Source organism: Gadus chalcogrammus, chromosome 9, assembly GCF_026213295.1.
Source record: "Gadus chalcogrammus isolate NIFS_2021 chromosome 9, NIFS_Gcha_1.0, whole genome shotgun sequence".
Classification (NCBI taxonomy): Eukaryota; Metazoa; Chordata; class Actinopteri; order Gadiformes; family Gadidae; genus Gadus; species Gadus chalcogrammus.
The window spans coordinates 662444-681831 of NC_079420.1; the positions used below are offsets into that span (position 1 = coordinate 662444).

Here is a 19388-nt window from a genome sequence, read left to right on the forward strand (position 1 = left end):
TCAATAAAAGGCGTAATCTCCCGCTCTGTGTGAAGCTCAGGCTGCATCAACGCCCTGCTGTTGAACGCTTTGGCCTTCTGAACACAAGGTGCTGAACCGCTTCCTGTTGTTGTCTTTGGGTGTGAACAGTGTGAACAAGGAAACTGATCTAATGAAAAGTCTAATTTTTTTGTTGAAGGCATTCAATAAAGGTGGGCTTCAAAACTTTAATATTAAAGTTTTAAAGTCTTTAAACTTTAACGGGACTGATACGGACACGTTTTCGAAACAGCGTCCGTGGGAACCCGAACAGCCGGGCCCCGGTCCGACCCCCCTGAAGCGAGGCCACTACTGGGCCGTCACCACATCAGCCCAGCCCCTGCCCCCGCCCTCCGCCCCCCCGTCAGGAGCTTAAAGCCGGGGGCCCGCGCCGGGGGCCACACTCTCCTCTGCTACCATGAAGGCACTGCTCGTGTTCGCCGCGCTGTCGCTGGCGGTCCTCGCCAGGGACACCTTCGATGGGTGAGTGAGTGAGTGAGGGAGGGAGTGAGGGAGTGAGGGAGTGAGGGAGTGAGTGAGTGAGTGAGAGAGTGAGTGAGTGAGTTAGAGACTGAGATGGGTAAATGTGTATATTAGGGAAATTACACAATGACCTGCAACACACAAATATAGACAAAACAAAACAGGTGCATATCAATGAAAAAAAAGTAACGTGATACTCCAACATATGGATACGTACACTTTGGATGTAGTAAAGCTGTGTCAGTTTGCTGAAAAATACATTTTTACCAATGTAAAAAGACCACTTCCGCCTTTGGGGTTCTCTCAACTCCGGGCCAATAGAAAGTTAGATAGGGACAGTGGGGGGCCAATAAAATGGAAGACAGCCAATCACCGTGTAGTAGGAGGAATAGTATTCCTCCTACTACAGTACCGTGTAGTAGGAGGAATATTAAGACCCATGCCATGGGTCTTAATATTACTTAAAAGCGATTACAAACTGTGTTTGTGTGTTTATTTGTGTGTTTGTGTGTTAATGTTTGTGTGTGTGTGTGTGTGTGTGTGTGTGTGTGTGTGTGTGTGTGTGTGTGTGTGCGTGCGTGTGTTAATGTGTGTGTGTGTGTGTGTGTGTTAATGGGTGTGTGTGTGTGTGTGTGTGTGTGTGTGTGTGTGTGTGTGTGTGTGCGTGCGTGTGCGTGTTCACCAGGCACCAGGTGCTGCGCATCTCGGCCAAGGATGAGCTCCAACTCTCGGCCCTCCGGGACTTGGAAGCCCTGGATCACCTGCAGGTCTCACCCCCTCTCACCCCATTACCCACTCAACCCTCACCCCACTGACCCTCTCGTCCTCCCCCCCTCACCCTCTCCCCCCCTCACCCTCTCCCCCCCTCACCCCTTCACTCGCTCGCCCACTCACACAACACACACAGGGCTTGTTGCTTCATGCAGACAGAAACACACTAGAGATCTGTAGTTAGCTACTCCATTAGGCCGGATTCATGGGCCTGTAGTGAGTGTGACTAAATGCTGGGTCTCTGGTTGTGGTGCTGAACAGGGGCTGTGTGGGGGGGTGTGAAGAAAGGCATAAGGTATTAGGATAGGTATAGGGGGGTACGGAGCACGGGAGCGGCCGAATGGTGTCTGGAGCCGGTTCTCTGACAAGAATATAAAAGGAGAAGATTGTCTTGAAAAACTGTTTTTTTTAAAGCTTTAAAGTAAACTATTCTCTACAGAAAATAAATAGGGTAAATCATTAATACACTAGACACACACACACACACACACACACCATCTATTTTTGTGATGTTGCGGTGCGTTTTCATTTCATTGGAATTTATGACCAATCAACATGCTTCCTTCCCTCACCGGTTAACCCGCCCTCTTGACTTCTGACCTGACAGCTGGACATCTGGATCGGGGTGCGTGATGTGAGCACCCCTGTGGACATCAGGGTGCCCGCCTTCAGTCTGAGCACCGTCAAGTCCCACCTGGACTACTACGAGATCCAGTACTCGATCATGATCCGGGACCTGCAGGTACACGACCCCGCATGAGAACAGTACGGAGGTGCAGCGCTGAGAGAACGAGCGGACGGAGATACGGGGTCAGAGTTGGCACAATCGGACGTAGTTGGATATGTTTCAAGGGACTTATTGGTATATTGACAGAGGAATTAAAAGCATGCCGATCAGCTATTAAAATGCTTCTTAGAACATACATTGGGCTTATTGATCGGATATTTGACGAGGGGTAGGACGATGATAATATTCCTGGTGGTGACACGATTTGTTTCTGAGAACCGTTAGATACACAACTGCAGTGACTCATTTTAACCACTAGACGTCGCCAATTGCTAAACACAAAATAAAAAAAAACTTTTTTTTTTTTCATATTGTTAATAGTTGTACTACGACTGTACTTCTGTTGATCAAACACATTTAGACGTGACGGTACGTAAAACGCAAGATACGATTCCTTAAAGTAGTCAGAGACATATGTGCACTGTTCGTTCTCAGGTTGCGTTGGACGAGGAAGCGGAAGAGATGGACGCTGCAACACGTGATGTTGAGCCCAGAAACACTGACGCCTTCGACTACTCCAGATACCACACCATCGAAGAGGCTCGTAACCAACCAGCATCAAACTCTTAACTAATTACAACATAATAAATAGTCAAGGCAATGCTACAATGCTGTTAGACATTTCTCTAATATATTATACCATAATAAAATATATATAATAATACTAATACTAAAATTAATTATAAATGTTACACATATTATAATATGCAAAGTACATATTTTATTTTTAATTAAAAATTGTAGTGGTGTGGTTGGCGTAGAAGAAATTTAATTTCACCATATACTTACAGACTTTGGTTTTCTTCAGATCTACAATTTCCAGGACATGCTGGTGAGTGAGAATCCCAACCTGGTCAGCAAGATTGTGATTGGTCGGAGCTACGAGGGCCTCCCCATCAACGTGCTGAAGGTAATCCCGCAGAATATAATCCTTACCCTTGACTGAAATCTAACCGAGGCCGATGAAACCTTCTGTGTGACTAGGTGCGCGTTCTCACTCTGCCTCTGTCCCTCTCTGCATGAAAGTGTTCGTCTAAATAATGATAAACTCTCCTGTAGTTCAGCACCGGTGGGACTAGTCGCCCGGCTATATGGCTCGACACTGGAATCCACTCCAGAGAATGGGTCACTCAGGCCAGCGGAACCTGGTTTGCCAAAAATGTAAGTGAATTAACTACACACTTGGCCACATCTGTTGCCATAGTCAATGGGACCAACAAATATACTGGTTCAAACCATGCTAGCTCAAACATGGTAGTAACAATTGTCCATGGAAAAATATAGCTTTACTATTTTCGTATGATTATTAGATTTTTAATATGACGAAAAACGTACTGTTGAATTTCCATTCAATAATGTGACATACGCCACACTGTGGTGTGGTTGTTGAAGTGTAATATAACCACAAAAGTCTAACTATTCCCTGGTGTGTGAATTGCCTTTATGTATATGTGTTGTTCAGCCCTGAATGGAGGTTAACAGGCTACCGTTCTTCTCTAATGGTTAGATTGTGGATACGTATGGGAAGGACCAGGTCCTCACGGCCATCCTCGACAAGATGGACATCTTCCTGGAGATTGTGACTAACCCTGATGGTTTCGCCTACACTCACTCCAAGGCAAGTCGAGCTGGGATGCTGCCACACACACAAACACATTAACCCTAACCCTTACCCTAACCATCCTGTTTTAACAGAACCGCATGTGGCGTAAGACCAGGAAGCCCAACCCCGGGTCCTCCTGTGTGGGAGTGGACCCCAACAGGAACTGGGATGCAGGCTTTGGAGGTGGGGCACCCTGGAGTCACCCTCGGTGCATTCACTGTTGTAAAGCAACGGCTCATAATGTTAAAACACCTAGTATGAACAAGCATAGGATGTATAGCGGGCACGATGGCTCCTACCTGAACCACGATGGGCGTCAGTAGCTCAGAAGGTACAGCGGGTTGGAGTGTCGAGTAGTCCCTGAGCCAGGCATCTAACCCTTACTGCTCCCGACGAGCCGGCTGTCGCCTTGCATGGGTGACTCCGCCGTCGGTGTGATTGTGTACGTGACCGGGTGGATGTCCGGCCGTATTGTAAAGCGCTGAGGAATAAAGCTCTATGTGAATGCAGGCCGGTTAGCGTAATGTCGAGCAGCAGGTCTCCCTGCTCTCCCACTGGTTCACGTCGTTCTAACGGTGGTTCTGATGCTCAGGAGCGGGCGCCAGCAGCAGCCCTTGCGCCGAGACGTACCGTGGACCCAGCGCCCACTCCGAGTCCGAGGTCAAGGCCATCGTGGACTTTGTCAAGTCCCACGGCAACATGAAGGCCTTCGTCTCCATCCATGCCTACTCCCAGATGCTGCTGTTCCCCTACGGCTTCACCAAGAGCCCCGCCAGAGACCACGGGGAGCTGGTGAGTTCAGGGCCAGGTCCTCCAGTTGTCCATCTGCAGTGTTGGGGATCATGCATGAAGCAATGCGTCTTTAATCAATGTTGTGGTTGAATTCCTGTACTATTACTATGGAAACATATCGCCATGCAACTGTAATGGAGTAGAGGCGTTTTCCAAAAATAATCTGAAGATCATAACATGTTAATACCTTGATCCGACAGAACGAGCTGGCCAAGAAGGCAATCACCAACCTGGCTTCACTGTACGGCACACGCTATCGCTACGGCAGCATCATCAACACCATCTGTAAGCTCGGCCAACAATACTCACACCATACACATCTCACCATGCTATCCAATAGTGTCACACTTTAAAGAGGTAGGAAACCTTCAAATGGTTCTGAATTAACCCTTAACCTAGCTAGGACCCTTGTCCTATGAATAGCATTACTGATTTTTCAGCTGGACCGTTAGAGGAATATCTGGCAGCAAGCAGATGTCAAAAACATTAAGCAGGAGTAGACCATTGTATTTATATTCAAAGATTGTAATATCATTTTAGACCAAGCCAGTGGCGGTACCATTGACTGGACCTACGACCAGGGCATCAAGTACTCCTACACCTTTGAGCTGAGAGACACGGGCCGCTATGGCTTCATCCTCCCTGCCAACCAGATCCTGCCCACTGCCAAGGAGACGTGGCTGGCCCTGATGACCATCATGGATCACAGCAGCAGGAACTCCTACTAGGTGGCCCGACAACCAATGCTAGGGACAGTCTGGTGCAATGCCTGTTCCCTGAACGCGGTGGAATAAAATACTCAACCGCCATCATGACTCCCATGCAATTTTATTTTGAGGGATGTTAATCTACATTAGTTTCCAATATCGTTCCACTATTTATGTAAAAAATATTGAAATCATTAATCTCATTAGCCCCATCTTAATCTTGAACAGTTAATATAGAAAGTCAGTGGACACACAGGTCAGTCCGTAGGCATGTTTGTTTTTATTGTTCATCAGCTGTACAGGTACATTCTCATATCTCCAAGAACATGTTGACTCAATCTCAGGCAAACATTACAAGCAGTCTATAATCATTCATTCCTTGGTCTTTATACCAGAGCAGTGTTCAAAGCCAGAGAAGATCACAGGATTCTCAATGTAGGCGACGATCTTTTAAAGGAGCATTATAAACAGAGCTTCCATTTCACTCAACCAGTCAATGTTCCCCTCCTGGTTAACAAGACTGTAAACGCAACAGTTAATGTTCACGGTGCCAAAGTTGTTAGACGTCTGCGATCTTAACTAAAACGGGTTGGGGGGGGGGGGGGGAACGACTGAATGTTGACTATATAAACCAGTAGGCATAGCCTCCTGTGGTTACCACAATGGATAGAGTTTGGCAGTTACACATTTCAGTTGAACTGATGGGAGCTTTTCAGGCGATCAATCAAGGCGTTTACACTCCATTGATTGGCTATTGCTATAACGGGAGGGGAAATGGTTCAGTTATTTCTCATAACAAAACCGAAAGGGCCAGCCAATCCCTATCCATCGTTTCATTGTCAGACCAGTCTCAGTTCCAATCCATATTGCAGCCAGATTTACAAAAACCCTACCATCCTACAGAACTGTATAAGAGCTCAACCAAAAAAATAAAACGCTATCTTCGATGGATAATTACATACGAACGAGGAAAAATGGTAAATGCGTGGTTCAGTGGCGATGTTCTTAAAAACAGGCGTAAGAAAAATATGGAGACTCATTTCTGCCATCTGCGGCTACAGCTTCAGCACTACTGAACCCAGCTGGGATGTTGGTAGGGCAGGAGAACGGCCACAAGAACTGTGACATTATAAAGCAAAGAATACAAAATATATATTTATATATTACTAGAGAACAATGGAGGCAAACTAAATAATTCAACGTGTTTTAGTTGCTTAACAAGGGAAATACAACTGTAGAGGGAAAGCTTCATATGTTGCAGCCAAGCATTTATGGTAATGACATAATTTACAGTTCAAAATACTAAAGCAATGGCAGCCTATTTTACAGATCTTACAAACCTTTAGACAATTCCACGTTGTCCCTTCCTGAAACAGACAGTTCAAGCAGGACAATTTCCCTTCCAACAATAAGATAAGAACTAGCGGCAGAACACGACGGGTCCACCCGCCTCCCCCTGGGATCCCCTGCCAGCTGTGGCTGTTTCCCCATCGTTCTGTCGAGCACCGTGCCGTCTGATCGGAGAGAATACAGCCTACCTAGCACACCGTGAAGGCTTTTCTGTTAGCGGTGAACATCAGTCATGTTACCGTCACTAAACAGGACAGACACTCTGACCAAACTAAACACTACAAAAGGATTAAAATGTTCACGATAAATCAAAAGAAAACAGAAAAGGTAAAAAACAAAAACAATATTTCTATTTACAGAGAACAAAAATAAAAAAGGAGAATTTCTTGGTGATTGGTTTGAAAACACAGCCTTGAGCAACGAACAAGCATTAAAATGGAATAATGCATTCTGACTTAAATCTAGCATCAAAACGGTTGCAATTATTCTCAAATAGATATTCGGTCCATTACTCCGCTGGTCAATATTCCATTTTAGTTGGTCTAAAAAACAGGCAAACACCCTTCAGTTAACATTGATAATTCCCATTAAATGAAACACGGTACAAACAGGTCAATGATCACACATATCAAATGTCTCATTAGTGGCAAACGACTGCTAATAAACAACAGACATGTAAAGCTCCACCCTCAGACTGTCCGGTGTCCGTCTGATGGCGGAGCTTTACGGCAAGGCGGTATTGGATGAAAACAAACACCCTAGCATTAACATGAACAGGTCTCCATGGCCAACTACTGATTAAAGAAAAAAGTACTAGATCCTCAAAATTAAAATGGGAGAATTGTCGGTGGCTGAGGTTTAGTTAAGCATAAAATGACTCTTTTCATGATAAAGAACAGAGTGAGGACCATCCTTCAGGTGCATGAGAGGACCACTCTTTACCGTTTCAGAGTATATTTTCCAAGTGAGAGATTGTGGCATCAGCAAAAACAAAAAAGGATAGGCTCGGATCAAGAACAATTAATCTAGGGGTCTTGAATAAAGCAAATTAATAAAGGACACCTGTACGTGTGGACAGAACTGCAGCAACATGGGGCAGAACTGTGGGAGTCAATGAGCTGATTCAATGTGTGCGGATCTTAGGTCACTTAAGATATTTACAGATGTTAGTACGAGTCTTCCCTATGTTTGAAAATCCTTTTTAAGCTCCAGCAGTTTGGGCAACGAAAAACCCGCAGCATAGAGCAGACGAAAAATAAAGAATCAGTAACAATTGAATGTCAACCGGGTATCTGCGCTCCTACGGTGGATGAAGGCCAATGTGTGCATGTTGATGTGCCCAGCTGTGTACCTGCCAATTTACACATGTTGGTTCGGCATCCATCTGCGTGTGCTGCCGCCGGTACGGCCGGGGCCTGCTCACCGATCCATCATGCTGAGGATCATCTCTGGAGTCAGGTCGCCGTTGGCCGCCGCCGCCGCCGCCGCAGCTTCGTCCTCCGTGCCCTGCACCTCCACGGCCTCCACCTCCTCCGCCTCTAGACCCACCGCCTCCACCGTCAGCTCCGAGACCTGCTCCAGAACCGCGCCCGTGGGGCCTTCAGCCTCCTCCTTCTTCACGATGATGTTCTCCACCGCTCCCGTGCTTTCATCTTCCACCTGGATGATGGCGGCTGCTGGGAGGGGCGTGACGAGACTTATTACAATACATTTATGACACGGCTCTTCTCAAGGCGCTGGAGCTCCGTTCACTGGCATGGGCCTTCCCCACTCCCGGCGGTTGTTTATTTTCTGATGATTGATCGTTGCTAAGCATACAGTGACCGATTTTTGGCCTTCGATTCACGTCTTCATAACTTATCAACCCCAGCGTATTCGGTTGCCAAGCGACGTCAACGACAAACTTTTTCCCTGCTGATCAACACTACGAATGGTAACTTTTGGGTAAACATAAAATTTTGAAAAGACACCGTGTGAAGTTATTTTTTTCGTTTTGGCAAGTAATAATAATAATTGATCTGTTTTTTATAGCGCTTTTCTAAGTACTCAACGACACTTTACAAATAATCAAACAAAAGGAAAAAAATAAAAATAAAAATGTATAAAGTAGCCGTGTAATAAGCGGGATAATGCATAGAAAGCCGGTCATCAGCGAAAATAAGCCCCCCAGGGCGAAGCAAGACCCCTCCGCTTCGTGCATTCTAACCATTATCCCTTCATAGTAGTAAATCACCATTTAGCTCCGGGAGGAGGCCCACCAGGACCACTACGATATATGACGCAGCAGTATAGGATCAGGGGCTGAGAGTAGCAGTATGTTGTAGTGTACATCCCAGGGGCCTCTCACCTGTAGCAGCAGCCTTGGCCGCGACCCGGGGGGACTTGGTGGGCGTCGGTGCGGGTTTAGGGGCGTTCTTTGGGGGGCGTCCTCGTTTCCTCTTGACCGGTGGCTCCTCGGGGGCGGGGACAGGGACGGTGGCAGGGGCCTGGTCCAGCTCCATGGCATCTTGCTCCTCCTCCTCCTGCAGCAGCACCTCCTCCTCCTCCTCCTCAGCGTCCAAGTCGTCCTCGTCCTCGTCCAGGTCAGGGTCAGCGTGATCCTCGTCTTCAGAGGAAAGAAAAAACAAAAATGCATTACAAACGACCCGATGGTCATTGCAGCGACTCCACATGCACGCTAGGGTTGACGTCGGACCAAACCACGAGCCCCCAACTCACCGCTGTCCTCCTCCTCGTCTCGCCTGCTCCTCATCTTCCTCTTGCGGCCCCTCCTGCCTCTCTTCGGGGTTGGGGTTCCGTTCTCGGCATCGTCAATCTCACCGTTACAATTCTCAGAGTGGCGCGCCATTGTGTTCTGGACAGGAAAGGACAGGAGAACATCAAACGTTTGAAGGAGGGTCTTCGAGAGGTGAGAGACCAAGGCCAATAAGACAATGGGCCGTTGGTTACAGCAGCCTGCTTACCCGGCGTGTGAAAGTCTTGCTACACTTAGGGCAGACGAAGGAGGTGGGAATGAAGTTGGGGTCGTGGTAGCGTTTGAAGTGCATGTCCAGCAGCTGCTTCTGCCTGAAGGTCTTCTCACACTGGCTGCAGGCGTAGGGCTTCTCCCCCGTGTGTGTGCGCCGGTGCATCACCATGTGGCGCTCCTGCCGACAGCAGTAGTCGCACATGTCGCACTTGAAGCGCTTCTCGTTCTTGTGGGACTTCTGGTGCTGGATGAGGGCGTAGCGCTCGTGGAACACGGCGTCGCAGTAGCGACACTTCTTGCCCGTCTCGATAAACGAGTGTTGCTTTCGCAGATGAACGCCTGGCCAGGAAGAGAGACACGGGAGGGTGAGCATCTTCAGAAATAGGGAAACGCAAAAGCAGAGAGCACGGACTGCAGAACCAGAGTAAGGAGCAAACAGATGTGCTGCAGCATGTTAATAAAACGTACCCAAGTCGCTCTTGCGGGCGATGACTGTGTCACAGTGGGGGCAGTGGAACTTGGCAACGTTCTCAGTGTGTTTCTGCAGGATGTGCATCTTCATGGTGCCGCTCTGGGTGAAGCGAGCATGGCAGATGTAGCACTCGTATGGCTTCTCTCCTAGAGAGGGTAGGTACACAAACAGATTAACCACCAACCCCATTGCCTCCAGAAACCAGTGTTACCCGAACGCAGCCAGGTGGAGAGTCCCAGGAGGCAGCAGAGGAGGCAGCAGGGCGTACCTGAGTGGGTCCTCATGTGTCTCTTCAGCTTGTAGGTATCTCTGCTGGCGTAGCTGCACAGGCTGCACTGGAACGGACGCTCTCCGGTGTGGGAACGGATGTGGCGCTTCAGCTTGCTCACCTGGGTAGAGGGGGGTAAAAGGTAATGAGGCTCCATACAGCACAGTTAGCCCTGGAAGCTTTACACACGTTTCTTTGTGTAATCATGTTTTTGCCCGCCGCACAACTTTGATATTCAACTCTTGGATTGAGAATCCAGTAGTCTCTAGCGTTAGGGTTAGTGAACACTGAGCTGGAGGAAAGTACCTCAACACTGGCATAGTCACACATGGAGCACTTGAAGGGCTTCTCGTGGGTGTGTTTGTAGCGCCGATGGCGAACCAGCTCTCCACTGGTCACGAAGGCCATGTCACAGTCTGTGCACTTGTGAGGACGGGTTCCTGCAAGAAAAAAGAAAATAACATAAAAAAAAGTGTTGTTGGGTTTCTGGGCTTAGTCCTTGTGCTACTTCAGAGTCTGAGGGGGCTTAACCCTAACCCTAGGGTGTTCACACACCCTGACCCTAGGGTGTGAAGAGGGCCTACCAGTGCTACTTCAGAGTCTGAGGGGGCTTAACCCTGACCCTAGGGTGTTCACACACCCTGACCCTAGGGTGTGAAGAGGGCCTACCAGTGCTACTTCAGAGTCTGAGGGGGCTTAACCCTGACCCTAGGGTGTGAAGAGGGCCTACCAGTCTGAGGGGGCTTAACCCTAACCCTAGGGTGTTCACACACCCTGACCCTAGGGTGTGAAGAGGGCCTACCAGTGCTTCTTCAGAGTCTGAGGGGCTTAACCCTGACCCTAGGGTGTGAAGAGGGCCTACCAGCCTGAGGGGGCTTAACCCTAACCCTAGGGTGTGAAGAGGGCCTACCAGTCTGAGGGGGCTTAACCCTAACCCTAGGGTGTGAAGAGGGCCTACCAGTCTGAGGGGGCTTAACCCTAACCCTAGGGTGTGAAGAGGGCCTACCAGTGCTACTTCAGAGTCTGAGGGGCTTAACCCTGACCCTAGGGTGTGAAGAGGGCCTACCAGTGTGTGTGTTGAGGTGGTTGCGGAGCAGGGTGACCGTTCGGAAGGCTCTGCCACACAGGTGACATTTGTGGGGCCTTTCGTCAGTGTGGCTCTTCATGTGGCGGTCCAGGTTAGAGCGACGAGGACAGGTGTAGCTGCAAAGCTCACACTGGAACGTCTTCTTCACACCTGCACGGGGCAACACAGGGCACTGGTTGGAACCATCTTCAACCATTTTATTCATGCTTCCATGCTTGGTCAATAGTTACTTTTAGTGTAGGATTTTAAAATACACTACTGCTACTAAAACTGGCCACCAGCAGGGGGTGCTAGAGATGCAATTGAGTGGACCATGAGTCCCTTACCCTTCTTCTTGATCTTGGTGGGTTTCGGCGGCTTAATGTTGCCCACCACCTTCTCAGCGTTGACTTCAGACAGAAGCCCTTCCTGCTGCTCCTCCTCAAAGTCATAAACACTGACGTCCATGTCCTTATCGCCCTCCGCGTAGCGCAGACGACTCTTCTTACCCTAGAAGAAGACACAAACCCGCAGGCACTCAATATTCTAATACACACCATGATCAGAATTTGAATCTTTAGAAGTGAAGCCAGTAAAAGTTGATGTTTTACCATCACCTTCTTGGACTTCTTCAGGGCCGCTGAGGGGGGCTGGTAGTCGGGGTCTTTGGACCAGGCCGAGTCATCGTTTTGGACCTGAGCGGGCTCGTCCTCCCCTTCCAGGACCTGCGTCACCTCCTGTTCCACCTCGTCCTCCTCTTCCAAAGGATGGGTCTCCGTCCCCTCCTCCTCCTGCTCCACCGTCTCCACCTCCCCGTTGGCGCCCACCTTCACCACCTGGTTGGAAGCACGACAGAATGAGGTTCAAATAACAGTACGAAAGGGGGTACTAATGTCCTGCCCAAAAGGGGCCTCTTCAACTGGATGTCCAAATTGCCTACACGACGTGACCCGTGTTGGTGTAATGCACATCAATTGAATGCAAGTAACGTTTCCCTACCTGGAAGCCTTCTGGCAAGGGCAGGGTGTGGCAGATAACAGGGTCACCGTCCTTGGGCATGGCAGTGGCGTCCACAAAGGTCCCCTGCTGCAGAGCCTCGACCGTGGAGGCGGAGACGGGAACCTGCACCAGCTGCAGCTCACCCAGGCCCAGGGCAGCTTGCTCCTCCATGTTCACCACCTAACACAAGACCGTCTCCTGGTTAGGCACACTCCACACGCCTTCATCAGACCGCCACTCATCATTCCAGGCACTGCTCTGACCTGCAGGGTGATGATCTGCGTCTGGTCCACCGTGGTCACGGTAGCCTGATGCGCACCACCAGCTACCCCTCCACCTACTGCAGCTTCCATCACCTGAAGGCAAAGCAAGTTGATCAGCCCGGATCCATGGCTAACATTATGGGCCAAATCAAATCAAACACACTGGGCGAGTCAAGTTTATGTTTAGAGCCCTTTAGAACCACAGTTGACCAAAGGGCTGTACAAATCAAGAGTTAAATGCAAGAGAAAATAAGAGTTTTTAGGAGGGATTTGAAACTGGGCACTGAAACAGGGCTGCGGTTTACCTCCGTCTTCATCTGCAACAGGGCTGGATCCAGGGACTCCATCACCATCATCTCCACGCCTCCACCCCCCTCCTCCATGAGCTGCTGCTGGTTATGCACAGCCTCCATCCCGTCGCCTGGACACAACACATTAAGACGCCGGTTACCAACAAGCCACCCCATACAACTAACTTAAAAGTTATGATCCCGAGAAGATCGATTGAACGTAAACAAGGATGAAACCACCCGTCTAAATAGACGACAAGTGTACACTTGCAGAGTCAGAGTTATGTCTGTGTTTGTGCTGCTGAATCCATATGTGGCCAGCCCCTGAGAGCCAGACCCTCACCATGGTCCAGCACGATCCCGGTCTGCCCATCCACCACTCCGCCGGCCTCGGCTGCCTGCTGGAGCAGATCTGCCACCATGTCCTCCTGGCTGTGGACACTCTGGATCGAGGGGTAGTCTTTGGTGGGGTCGTCCACACCCCCGACATCCTCTGCCGTCCCCTGGTCCATGCTGGGTAGGCTCTGATTGGTAGCGATGTGGAAGACTTTAGTTTCCCAAATCGGTGGAGGGTACGCAATCAAATGGTAATACTGTAACTCACATGTATCCTACAAATTCCTCCTGTAACTTTATGTAGCTAATGTCACATCCAACGGACACTGACGGAACATAAATACAAGGTTTTGTACAGGTGCTCAGCCTTTTGTGAGTTACCTGGAAGCACATCGCACCTCGAAAACTCAATGTGAACATCTCCTGACAGAACCTCTGCAGCTTCCTGGCACAGAATCTCGTTGCTCAATAACCTTTATCTCATCTCAGCCTGATATTCCAGCTAGCCTCTCTCCCTTTTCTCACTGTCAGCCTGCCAGGGGAAGGAAGGATTATTCAGAGCACTGAATCAGCCACACATTTTCAGTACATTAACCGTGAACTAGAGAAGAGACACATAACAATTATTAAGCTGTCAACCTAAAAATATATATAAATATAAATGCTTGTGTGCCGACGTGTGTTCAACTATAAGGCGAAGTTGCCCGAAGATTTTTTTTTAAACGAGGAACTGATTATTAATTAGCTGAAAATGTTCATATAGGGCCGCTAATTCCCTACGGCTGCCTTCTTGAATCAAGAGTCAATGGTGATTAATTAGGAAGGGGCCTCTAATAATTTATTTAAGACACAGCAATGGACTAAGTTCGACAGCGACCGACCATTCATCCAATATATACACAAGTGGTCGCCTTCACACATTGCACATATAGTCGTATTTTTGTACCTCTCCTAGCCGAATCGTAGAGGGAGCTCTCTGCTGTTATACATCACTGTGTATGCCGTTCTAGGTGGCTTTAGATAGAGACAAGCGGGCAAACGGCGTAACAACAACTTGGATTCCCACCGTGGTGGAACGAGGGGAGACAATGTTCCCTCAGGAGGACCTTGTTTGCGGGGCGCCAGGCGAAAACGACGGACAGAAACACGCAGAGGTTGCAGTAGTCACTTTGCTATAAATGCCTCGTCATCCTCCCGCGGTGGCCTGATTTTTTCCTCGTGCGCCATATGCTAGCCGCGGAGCTAATGTGATGCTACATGCGTCGCCACCGCATTTTGATGTTTGAATGCATCCGGTGGCGCGGTATAGATTTGCACAACGGTAACATTGTGCTGTTGACTTGCAATGGGATTCGCCTTGTACAAAACTTGGAGGAAAAAGTGTAGTCGACATGTTATAACATGGACGCGGGAAGGTTAGGCCGTAGCCTCGGGGCTAGGAGGGAAACCGCCTTGCTATTGCTAACCGTATATACTTTTTAAATATTAACCCCGGTTCTTCCATTTAAAGTCGACTGTGCCACATAATGGTGTAGTGTAGTGTTAGGTTGTATTTATTAGAGTATGTGGATCAATGTATTCAAAGCATTACGTAATTCTGCTTCCACATTTTCAACCCGACAAGGCGAGCGTTAGCCCGCTATGCTAACGCAGCCCGCCAGTTTCCATCTCGTCTCGGCAGTAAAAGACAGGAAACAAAGAGAGGACCGAGAAAATGGACGCCCGGCCTAAACACTTAATTCACATTATTACAGTTATTCATCTACCGTTTCAACACTACTACAGCGGATACCGCTGCAATTAGAGAGGGCTCAAACTCTATCGTGAAAACTTCTGTTATTTAAACGCATTTTGACGGGGATTTCAATAACGATAGAGGGAGACAAACACCCCCCGACAAGCCGCCCAGACCCGGAGCCCCATCGTGACACCTAGAGGCCGAATAAAGATCCTGCAAACTCCCCCTTCTCTGAAAAGTAGTAGTACTTTACCTCTTTTAAGTCTGTTTCTCCTCCCGGTGAACTCCACTGAAAGCGCAGAGACTGTGCTACAAAGTTGGCAGGGCAGATAAGAAATGCAACCTTCTCCGACGCTTCTTTTAATCCCTCTCCCGCTTTTGCAGAGTAGGCTATGCCACAAAATGGCAGTTGGGAGCTCAGTGCGCCTGTGCGACCGCTGGGGGGTGGTATCGAATCTTGTGCAGCCACCCTGATTGGCCAGGAGGGGCGCCCCGTTGGAATACATAGAAACCTTGAAACCAACCGGGATCGAACCAGTTTAGGTCAATGTTGTGGCTGTGGTTTCCCCTGCGACTACGATAACTCTAGTTACTATTACTCTGGAGTTAAAATGCTGGTTATATGAGTTGCTTTTATCCGGAGCGTTTTAGAAATTAAACTTGAAGTAATCATTGTAGGCCTGTGACAAAATAAATGCAGTTTATTTTGAGGACATAGGGACTAACTTTAAATGTGGTTCAGCTTTAGGACTAACGTAATGAAGAAAACGTGTGTTCATTTCTACACTGCTTTCAGTCATGACTAGGCTACTAAACTGAATTGGATGTTTTTATTTTATATGTTTAAATTCTATACGCTCAAAAATGGACACCAGACACTGAACAAGCAACACAATCACTTTAGACATATTTTAATTACTTATATACATTTGACATCAGGCAATACAACTGCCAGGCAATATTTTATAGAAAAAATATTTTGCTTCCAATGCTGCAGTCTATCAGCCTTATTGAAAAAAATATATAAAATCTATGTTCTGCCTCACCTTTTTTCCTATGGTTCATCTTTTTTTTTCTATAAATCTTAATCTCCCCAAAGGCTCACAGGATTGCATCACCACTCGAGGCACTTACACACTGAAGTATTCTAATCTAGAGGTATATCTGTAGATTATTGCTGTCCTAGGTTCACTATCGGAGGTATACAGTGGCAAATAGAAGTGCGACCATCGAAGAAGATGGTCTTCAATGATTCAGCAATAGCCTACAGCCTATTTTCTGTGTTCCCTTTTCATGCAGAACTGAACTGGCACATTTTAAATGCATCAATGTTTTAGCACAGATTGCCCCCAACCACAAGTTTTCTTTTATACATTTTAACAACTTTGATCATGATCAAAACAAAGAGCACAGTATTGAGTAATTATTGCTTGTAATTAAACAGGATTTCAACCATGGTTTAATCCTTACTAGGAAAGCAGCTTCCCGATTGAGTCTTGTTTCAATAGCGGTCTTTTGATTTGAGGCTGATTGCATTTCCCGAGGGCCTGCCCATCTTATTTGGTTTCTCTGGGGGAAAGGACGGGGATCGGGCTGCAATATGATTAATGCAATGTTTGATCCAAGCACTTGGTTAACATGAGAGGGAAAATAAAACCAAAGACTGCTCAGACCTTTAGACCCCATACATCAGTAGTCATGGGGTGGGAAGATGAAAAAAGACATACAGGTTAAAAACAAAAAAGGTTTCCTGGTAAATTATCATTCCAATTGAAAAGTATATGATTTCCCTCTGGGCCTTTCTTAAATCCAGAATAGTTTACAGCAGTTGCCCTTTTGTTGATTCTATGAACTCTAATGCTGCCGTTTATAAACATGCACCAATTCATGGGTTACTCATTACATGCTCTTCTTTTCATCAGAGAAAACTAAATGCTCCCAGCATGCTCCTTAATGCAAGCTACTCAGCAAATCAGAAAATAAACACGAATACTATGATTCTGTTTGGTTAGTTCACATGGTACATTAAGCGCTCTGTGGAAGACTTGTTGAATTTGGAGTCATCTTCTGCAGCCGGGTTTCTGTAACAATAACCCAAATAGAAATAGACAATAGCTGAAGTGCTTTGAAAAAGAACCCAATAACCTTTACAGTAGATAATATACAGTTGATGCATCACCAGGCATAATAATGCTTTTATAAAAGAATACAAATAAATGTACAAATTAAGAGTATGCTATAAAATAAAAACAAATTTACAAGACAATCACATAACATGTACAATTCCAGTGAAGTATAGTTATATTAGTATATATATATATATTTATATTTCAAGGGAGAACAGGCTGAGCAATTCTCATGCATATCATTCACACAATGGCACCGAATCGCTTCACCCAATGGCTCCTAACTCTCATCACACACATATATATATATATATGAGCTCTCTCATCAAACGGGAATATTTTTAACAAGCAGATGACCTCCCAATGTTATGCAGTCAAACACAAACAGTATTTGATCTCAAACTAATCGATTGAGCCGAGGCGCAGGTTTCCGTGGTTAATCGGCAGTTCCCTTTCCTGAAGGATGTAAATGAAGGAATAGACACATACATAGACCAATGAATGCACCATCTCATCCTTTCAGTAGATTGGCTTCTTTCTGCAGATTGTGGTGGGAATCCTTTTCTTTGTGGGCTCGTCTAGTGGTTAAAGAGGCCAGACACACCTGGACTGTCCCAAGATCAGTTCTCTTTCGAGTTCATGTGTTAGTCTGTCTGTCGTCCATCCATCAGTCTGTACGTTTGTATTTTTCTTGAGCCAGACACTCAATAGAATCCATTCCGGTTTCCTCGTCCTAAAGGAGCTTTACGCTGAAGACATATTCTAGTGTCCTATTGTAGTATTCAGAGGTAGGCCAGGGAGATAAGGGGACCGATGCACTTATTACTACCAGGGTACCCCCGTATACCTGTTAGGTAATTCACAAGTCAGGTTATCCCCCTTATGTTTTAGCATACAATGTTTTAGCCCAAGAAAGGTTTCCCTGGTTCAGTACAGCTGAACACAAATAGTTTATTGCTAGCTTTGTGCTAATAAGCATTTCAAAACTCAAACTCAAAGATAATAAACGTAATGACAGCAGGCACTGGTAAGTTTGACTACATCTACCAACTACGAGTTTACCAAGTGGCAATAATGAAGAATTTATAATACGCCATCATCCAAGTTAATTATGAACCATGTCACTATTCATAACAAACCGGGCTGTAATAAACAATGTTTGAGGGAGTTACTGCATCTTAACAACGGATTCATTCGAATAAAAAATAAAGTTACACACAGCTCCGTCTGAACGCTATTTGTATCTTGAATCCAATGTGAAATCAGAATACCAAAAGTGCAATGAACCCCCACCTCCTCTTCCAACCCCGGGAGGCATTGATATGGTTGCTTTAATACATATAATCAAACTCAGGAGCTCAATATAAAAGCATAAATGCTTGTTAAGCCTTCCCTCCCCCTTCATTATCCCATCAGTCAGTCCACCTTCCTGAGGCTCTGCGTCCGCTCATCTCCACCCTCCTCTGTTTAAGGCAGTTCACTCTGCAGCAGAGTGTGTGTGTGTGTGTGTGTGTGTGTGTGTGTGTGTGTGTGTGTGTGTGTGTGTGTGTGTGTGTGTGTGTGTGTGTGTGTGTGTGTGTGTGTGTGTGTGTGTCACTACCACCAGACGTACAGAGTGTGTGTGTTTGAGGGAGAGAGAAGGCTGTCTTCAGAACGCTGTGCTGGCCATGCCTCCGGGCGTGAACAGGCTGGGGAGACCTTCCTGTGACGTCTCCACGTGCCTAAAGGCCATCCTGCCCTCCTCGCCTGCCACACAGCCATCAAACACAAACACACAAACACACAATGGAAGGAAAACAACACAACCAATGAATGGAGGAATGTCGTGATATTCAGACACAGAGACTCATGGTCCTTCTGTGTATCACAAAGTAAAATGGTATACAGCGGAAATGATTGAATGAGATTACAAATTAACCCAGTATACGTCCAATACAGGACATATACAGTATATGACAACCGATGGATGGCAATATGAATACATAAAAGAAAGAACAAATCGCTGATTAGGTTTTTAAACTTCGTCACATGGATATTAAATAGAAAGATGAATCATCGTTAATAATAATAATATTGTTATTATACCCAGCACAAGAAGGGCTTGTTTGGCAGCGTCTCGAACTTCCTCCTTGTCTGTGCGACACAAATACACCAGCTGCTCAATGCCTTCTTTGGCCTGGAACGCAGAGAACAAAACACACACACTTAACTCTTTTACTTTACTATCAAGTCATTTAGGAGAAAAAAATGCATAACAGCGACCTGGCTTGGAGCCGAAATAGATCGTGAATATTAAGCCTAGGAATAATGCCTATGTTTAGAAGCCCATTAACTTGTTTGCCTCTCCTCAA

General features: G+C 46.8%; 3 protein-coding genes across 7 annotated transcripts in view; 1 reads left to right on the forward strand and 2 right to left on the reverse strand.

Annotated features, from left to right (window-relative positions):
• Positions 1–396: 396 nt before the first annotated feature.
• cpa5 (carboxypeptidase A5) lies at positions 397–5287 on the forward strand. Its single transcript, XM_056598997.1, has 11 exons — positions 397–501; positions 1187–1268; positions 1880–2014; positions 2495–2599; positions 2868–2969; positions 3119–3220; positions 3567–3677; positions 3755–3845; positions 4255–4454; positions 4655–4739; positions 4995–5287. Exons 1-11 carry the CDS (start codon positions 437–439, stop codon positions 5180–5182), a joined length of 1266 nt encoding a protein of 421 aa, XP_056454972.1. The 5' UTR covers positions 397–436; the 3' UTR covers positions 5183–5287.
• On the reverse strand, positions 4960–13663 carry ctcf (CCCTC-binding factor (zinc finger protein)). 2 transcript variants are annotated; one of them, XM_056598995.1, is made up of 15 exons: positions 13555–13648; positions 13181–13361; positions 12853–12968; positions 12548–12640; positions 12285–12464; positions 11897–12121; positions 11633–11795; positions 11286–11456; positions 10526–10659; positions 10220–10340; positions 9948–10097; positions 9475–9818; positions 9230–9365; positions 8859–9116; positions 4960–8187 (listed from the first exon to the last, which is right to left on the reverse strand). In XM_056598995.1, exons 1-15 carry the CDS (start codon positions 13591–13593, stop codon positions 7931–7933), a joined length of 2568 nt encoding a protein of 855 aa, XP_056454970.1. In that variant the 5' UTR covers positions 13594–13648; the 3' UTR covers positions 4960–7930. The 2 variants fall into 2 exon arrangements, with proteins under 2 accessions (XP_056454970.1, XP_056454971.1); XM_056598996.1 differs by having other exon boundaries at positions 4962–8187; positions 13572–13663.
• Positions 13664–15495: 1832 nt separating this feature from the next.
• Positions 15496–19388, reverse strand: part of ripor1 (RHO family interacting cell polarization regulator 1) — a 46448-nt gene continuing 42555 nt past the window's right edge. For all 4 annotated transcript variants that reach the window (XM_056598992.1, XM_056598993.1, XM_056598990.1 and 1 more), the window contains 2 exons: positions 19123–19213; positions 15496–18783 (listed from right to left, as the gene is read on the reverse strand). In XM_056598992.1, coding sequence (XP_056454967.1) covers positions 18686–18783; positions 19123–19213 — 189 coding nt within the window. In that variant the 3' untranslated portion in view covers positions 15496–18685. The remainder of the gene's footprint in view (positions 18784–19122; positions 19214–19388) is intronic.